General features: G+C 39.4%; 1 protein-coding gene across 1 annotated transcript in view; it reads right to left on the reverse strand.

Annotated features, from left to right (window-relative positions):
• Positions 1–3,060: 3,060 nt before the first annotated feature.
• LOC138046529 (uncharacterized) overlaps positions 3,061–7,500 on the reverse strand; it is an 8,547-nt gene continuing 4,107 nt past the window's right edge. Inside the window, exons 2-3 of the mRNA XM_068893147.1 lie at positions 4,141–4,372; positions 3,061–3,521 (exon numbers count right to left, since the gene is read on the reverse strand). Of these exons, the coding sequence (XP_068749248.1) occupies positions 3,061–3,521; positions 4,141–4,372 (693 nt within the window). The remainder of the gene's footprint in view (positions 3,522–4,140; positions 4,373–7,500) is intronic.

Below are 7,500 nucleotides of genomic sequence, written 5' to 3' on the forward strand. Positions count from 1 at the left end.
TTCATAGGTTTCGCGGTATAAATGGTTTCCAGGTTTCATGTTTTCTTGGTTTCATGGGTTTCGTGGTGTCGATAGTTTCATTAATTTCACGGTGTCAATGGTTTCATGGTTTTATGGGTTTCATGGAGTCTTGGGTTTCATGGTTTGATAGGTTTCGTGGTGCCAATGGTTTTACAGTTTCATAGGTTTCATGGTGTCGATAGTTTCATGGTTTCGTGGTGTCAGTGGTTTCATGGTTTCCTAGGTTTCGTGGTTTTAATGGTTTCCTAGTTTCATGTGTTTCGTGGTTTCATAGGTTTTGTGGTGTCAATGGTTTCATGGTTTCACAAGACCCCACATCCAATCGTGTGTAAATAAAGGTCTTATGTTATGTTATGTTTCAAAGGTTTCGCGGTGTCAGTCCTGACGGAATCTTTAACAAAACTCTTCAATTTCTTTTACCCAAAAAGTGCTTTGATCACCACAAAAAGCATGCAAACACCGTCATTGTTTGCACTCTGAAGCCAATAAGAAGGCTAGAATTTCTGATGCCCTATGCGGGTAACGTGTAATGTTAAAGTTCCGAGAAAATAGCTGGTCTTGTAAGAGGAGCAACTATAAAAACATTATAACGCCAACCCGTGGACTGATGAGTATTGCGTGGAAAACCTATACCATGTCTTGCGTGATCACAAATTGGCGGTAACAGAACAGTCGCAAGACCGTTTAGGTAATTTAAAGGTATTGCTACAGTGAGATCTACCAAAGCAGCTGTGAACTACGTGCTCCAGGTTCAAAGACTAACATCGTTAGAAAAAAACATGAACTTAAACAATCATTGTTTAAAGATCGTTGTGAATCAGTCACAACACATTCCTGTATAATTAATGTAGCTTCAGTAGAAGCTGCAATGTATTCTTCGAACTTTGGATCTGTAAATTCGTAAATCACTGTCCGTGAGAATTTAACATTCCGCCAAAAACATTAACGTGTTGGGCCCAGCGTGACAAAAATTTGCAGGAAACCGCGCGGAAACCATCACATTCCTTGACAAAATAATGGTACATTTAAAAGCGGTCATATAAGCGTTTTGCCAGATTAAATCACCAGCTTCTGGGAAAACTTTCCTCCGTTTCTCCTGACTAGAAATTTTATAGTTACATTTTAATTCCACCAGTTTTTGATAAGGTGGTCTGCTGGACTTTTCGATTTCACAAAGGCGGTTGTGAAAGTTTCTTTTTCTTTACAGTTTAGTGGTACATTTGGTAGTTTTTGATTTTTCCAGAGCTCTCAGAAGGTATCTGTAATTCCATAGAATGTCAAAGGGCAAACCTTGGTATGATACTTTTTTTCAAATTCTGTTGGTGACAAGAAAGTACTTGGTCGTAACGATTTGATTCACCTGAGAAATGCCCATTTAATACCAACTTTTATAGAAGACCAGTTTGTCCATAACTCTAATCAAAGAACTATACCACAGACATTGTGTGAGGAAAGACTCCACCGTTTCTATTGAACCTTGATAGTTTAATTCCTTGATTTAAGTCCTTGGTCTGCGACCCATGACCTTGGAGGAATTACATTCGCAAAAAAAGGTAACGGCCTTTGTGTTCAAAGAAAGTCTTGAAAATCTTCCCTATACAAGTTTACAAGTTCTCTTTTCTTATTACTTGGAATATATATTTTATTGACTGTGGTGTAAAACCGCTCCTCGCTCGTGTAGACTGTTGTCTGAAGTCTTTTGAAGAAAAGCAGATTATTTTATACTTACAACAACTTCCCAAAAAACTATACAGTTGACTAAAGCTCTATTGCATCCTTGCTGTGATTTTTTCAAAACGTTTGAGTTGTCTCAGGTAAAAGATAGCTGTGCAAATAAAAAATTAATTTGATACACAAAGGCACATCAACGTCCAGAGCACGTTTGATGAGCCTTGCAATTTCCACTGCGCTTTTTCCAAACACACGAATTTAGTCCTTTCCTAAATTACAGCTACAAAGAAAGCACAAAAATTCGCTTCTTATAACTTTCTTCGGAGTCTCATCCATGCCTGGGCATGAAATAAATATTCCTCTAAAACAGCGAGAAATAATTCGTAGGTGCTGTTTCACTTGTATCACAGCTCGTTTTTGGCTGATCGTCACACAATAACTAACCGCTTAGTGGCTTATTGAAACAAACAAGAACGCGAATGTCGTCTGTGTTTAGCATACGTCTGTGGGGGGGGGGGGGGAATAAATGCGTGACGAACGAACCTCACAGGGTGTCTGCGGGGAGGCTAGGTGTCAAGGGTTTCACGGTATTATAGTCCTGTCCATGGTGTAATTTGAAAATACTAAGTTGCCGTCTACCATGGATATTTTCTTTCCCGTTACCCGCCTTTGCGCAGTACACAAAATATGCAAGTCAAGATTACAAGTTTACGATTAATTAAGATCACATGAAAGGAATCAATTACTTTTAACTTTCAAATCCTTTATTTATTGTTGTTAGTTTTCCTTACTCATATAATACTATACTCCGCGGCGTGGTTTCGCCACGGAGTATCAAAATCAACTCTACTTCAAGTAATACATCCTAACTGTATCAAATGTTTTAAAAATTACCTCAGAGAAATATGAATAAACAAAGTTCAAAAAATATGCTTGAAAGATCAACACTCTTATTCATTTCTTGTTCACAAAAAAATGTAAAACGTGTTTATATGTTTATGGCCTTCATTTGTCGTTTGTTTGTTTGTTGCTTTTTTTTTTTCAGATTAATGAGTAATGTTCTTTGTGTTGGACTGGAAAATTCTTCAAGATGTCGCTTATCCCCATATTTTACCTAATACTGTTTTGAGTAAAAGAAGCCTCCTCAACTATTTGGAAGTTGCCCGAACAAAATTAAATCTTTTCCTCGTGAAGTGATAAGTTAAAAAACTCGTCAACAAATCAAATGAAAGGAAACTGACTAAACTGTTCTGAAAAAAAAAAAACAAAATTAAATCTTTTCCTCGTGAAGTGATACGTTAAAAAACTCGTCAACGAATCAAATGAAAGGAAATTGACTAACGCTGATGTCTGATGATGACAACTATATTAAAATCTCTTTGCTCCTCTCTTCCGCTTACTTCTTCTTTCAGGTTGCACCTCCTCCATTTTCTTTGTGTTCTTTCTCTTTGCTGTTTTGTCTCCCTGCTCCCCCTGTATTTCTTCCACATCGACTGACGTAGAACAGCACGCCGCAGAGAGAAGTATGTCGTCATCCGTTTCATCTTCAACCACAGGGACCACGCAACTGCTCACCTCAAATGCATGGTCTGCTGCGGAATTCTCGTTATTGGCAAGGTTCCCTGAAGTCGATCGGTTTCTTTGGTTGTCTGCGGCAGAATTGTCAGATGGGGGTTGGTTCTCTGAAGTCGATCTCTTTCTTGGGTTGTCTGCGGCAGAATTGTCAGATGGGGGTTGGTTCCCTGAAGTCGATCGGTTTCTTTGGTTGTCTGCAGCAGAATTGTCAGAGGAGGAGTGGTTCTCTGAAGTTGATCCGGTGATCTGTAACACTAGATATAAGAGAATGAAATGCGAGAGATTGATATATGTAAGGATAGCTAATGATGGAACTTTTTTTCTAGTAAGACACAGAGGTACATCTAGGACTTCTCGTTTACCGGTCATATTCTTGTTCCAATGCATGTTTGCAGTGAAATACTAATTACTTGTCTCAACCTTGGGGAAATGCATTTATAGTCTTGTCTCCTGTGTATCAAGCGATACTCTGCCCAGGGTTGATGCTCGCGGGCTGTTGTACATGGGAAAACTATCCACTTTTGTGACAAATTTATATATCTAAACATTATTGCTTTACCCTAGACTTTAAATTGCATAATGAATTATTCAGTAAGTATTAGTCAGGTAAGTCAATACTTATGTTTCGTTAGCCATTTTCTCCCACAAGCACTTTTACCACTCTATGCATGGTGACAAAGTGTTTCACAATTCACGTCTGTAGTACTTACAGCAGAAGACGCCGTAGCTTTACTGTGGATTTCACACGTTTTGCCACGCGGAAATTCCCAAACTACTGCCTAAAATCATAGCAAGACCAGCAAAAAATACCACTTAACGGATCACGACTGCTGCAAGAACTCTTCTTTTCATGCAATTCTCTTTGAGACTCACCTTGTTGAATTTGGGTCCGAACTTCAGAGGGGAAAGACGAGAGATAGATGCAGATGCAACTCTCCATCTTTCCCCCAATCCGCCGGTTCTGACTTGTCTTCCCCAACTCAGGATGTTTCTTAATGATAGCGTGTAAGGTTTCCCGCTCGCTAATGTCAAGCGGGAAATTTTCCTTCCCCATTATCACTGTCTGTCTCCTCTCTGTCGTCATAGGGCGCATAAAGGTGTCTATCTGTTGAAATGGAAGGGAAGTAATTTGCAATTTAACAAAATTAGGACCATAATGATAAACGATGAATCACGGGTTTGTGTTATCGATGTCAAACATGAGGAAAGGGCAGCAATGTAATCACAAGTGCTAAGGACTGGTTGACGAAAATTATTGAACAGTAAACCGGGTTCGAGGCCTGTCTACTATAAAAAGAAAAACAAAACTTTTGAACCTTTATCTAACCAGATCGAGTAGGTATAACTGACGACTTTTCACCCCTCATTAATATGATTCACCCCAGCGTAGACGAACCACCTACCTTGATATTTTTGCCAATCATCCCTTTAACCTTTGAGTTACCAGAAATTGTGACTTCATAAATATCTTTTAACGATCCGCAAAATACTTTGATGGCACTCGTTCAGGATTGCGTCAGGACTGACACCGTGAAACCTTTGAAACATAACATAAGACCTTCATTTACACACGATTGGATTTAAAGCTTACAAGGTTGTGGGGTCGTGTGAAACCATGAAACCATTGACACCACAAAACCTATGAAACCACGAAACACACGAAACCTAGGAAACCATGAAACCACTGACACCACAAAACCATGAAACTGTGGACACCACTAAACCTATAAAACCTTGAAACCATTGAAACCACAAAACCTATGAAACTGTAACACCATTGGCACCACGAAACCTATCAAACCATGAAACCCGTAAAAATATGAAACCATTGACACCGTGAAATTAATGAAACTATCGACACCACGAAACCCATGAAACCAAGAAGCCATGAAAGCTATGAAACCTTGAAACCATTGATACTGCGAAAGCTATGAAACTATCGAACCATTGACACCACGAAACCTATGAAACCATGAAACCATTGACAGCACGAAACCTATGAAAGCATGAAACCATTGACATCACGAAACCTATGAAACCTCCAAACACATGAAACTATGAAACCATGAAAGCCACGAAACCTAGGAAACCATGAAACCACTGACAACAAGAAACCACGAAACCATTGACACCACGAAACCTGTAAAAGCATGAAACCACTGACACCGCGAAACCTATGAAACCTTGAAACCATTGACACCGCGAACCTTTGAAACTGTGAAAAAATTGACACCGTGAAACCTATGAAACCTTAAAACCATTGACACCATGAAACCTATGAAACCACGAAACACGTGAAACTATGAAACCGTGAAACCACAAAACCTATGAAACCATGAAACCATTGACACCACGAAACCTATGAAACCATGCAACCATAAAAACCACGAAACACATGAAACCACGAAAGCTTTGACACCACGAAACCTATAAAACTATGAAACCATGAAACCTTTGAAACCATTGACACCATGAAACCTATGAAACCATGAAACCATTGACACCACGAATCCTATGAAACCACGAAACACATGAAACTATGAAACCATGAAACCATGAAACCATTGACACCATGAAATCTATGAAACTATCGACACCACAAAACCCAGGAAACCATGAAGCCATGAAGCTATGAAACCATTAACACCACGAAACCTATGAAACCATGAAACCATTAACACCACGAAACCCTTGAAACCCTCGAATACGAAACCTGTGAAACCACGAAACCATTGACACCACGAAACCTATGAAACCATGAAACCATTAACACCACGAAACCCTTGAAACCCTCGAATACGAAACCTGTGAAACCACGAAACCATTGACACCACGAAACCTATGAAACCATGAAACCATTGACACCACGAAACCTATGAAACCATGAAACCATTGACACCACGAAACCTATGAAACCATGAAACCATTGACACCACGAAACCTATGAAACCATGAAACCATTGACACCACAAAACCTATGAAACCATGAAACCATTGACACCACGAAACCTATGAAACCATGAAACCATTGACACCACGAAACCTATGAAACCATGAAAACCATTGACACCACGAAACCTATGAAACCATGAAAACCATTGACACCACGAAACCTGACACCATGAAACCATTGACACCACGAAACCTATGAAACCATGAAACCATTGACACCACGAAACCTATGAAACCATGAAAACCATTGACACCACGAAACCTATGAAACCATGAAAACCATTGACACCACGAAACCTGACACCATGAAACCATTGACACCACGAAACCTATGAAACTATGAAACCATTGACACCACGAATCCTATGAAACCACGAAACACATGAAACTATGAAACCATAAAACCATGAAACCATTGACACCATGAAACCTATGAAACCATGAAAGCATTGACACCACGAAAAGTATGAAACCATTGACACCGTGAAACCTATGAAACCATGAAACCGTTAACACCACGAAACCTATGAAACCACGAAACACATGAAACTATGAAACCATGAAGCCACGAACCCAATGAAACCATAAAACCATTGACACCATGAAACCCATGAAACCATTGACACCATGAACCCTATGAAACCATAAAACTATTGACACCACGAACCCTATGATACTATCATTATATGACATATACTAATTAGCATAAATTCGTGCACCATAACACCAAATAACAACCATCGGCTGCATTGATGGCACTCACATCAGAATCCAAGCGCCAAACGAGCATGAGAACGCTTACGTAAATCGCAAGGGCTTCCACTCTATCAATGTTCAAGGAGTATGTAACCACGAAGGTCAGTACTAGTACAAGGGTATGTTTGCAAACAAAAGTACATGTATTTTACTTTGTACATGAAGTCCACATTAGGGCTGACAATTGCTTACATGAAGTCAGCAATAGGGAAAAGTTTATGTGATGAATTATGGGATAGTTGAGATCGATTCGATTACATTCTAAAAATTGTTTAATGGACAAAGATATGAAACAAAAACATGTATGGAAAAGTGGGTAAGATTTCTGCACAGCCCGGCTCACCCACCCAGTTTGACTCAATATTTCATACAAACAATTTGATGGTTGCTTCAGGAGCCTTTAGGTACTGGTAATCGGCTGCTGTTTGCTTGCATGAGGTGAAGTTTAGATGAACGTCTGCAAACCGACGAAACCGTGAGAACAACTGGCAGACTGAGGATTTTTTTCCAATTCTACCAGTAATA

Source organism: Montipora capricornis, chromosome 4, assembly GCF_036669925.1.
Source record: "Montipora capricornis isolate CH-2021 chromosome 4, ASM3666992v2, whole genome shotgun sequence".
In the NCBI taxonomy this organism is placed as follows: Eukaryota; Metazoa; Cnidaria; class Anthozoa; order Scleractinia; family Acroporidae; genus Montipora; species Montipora capricornis.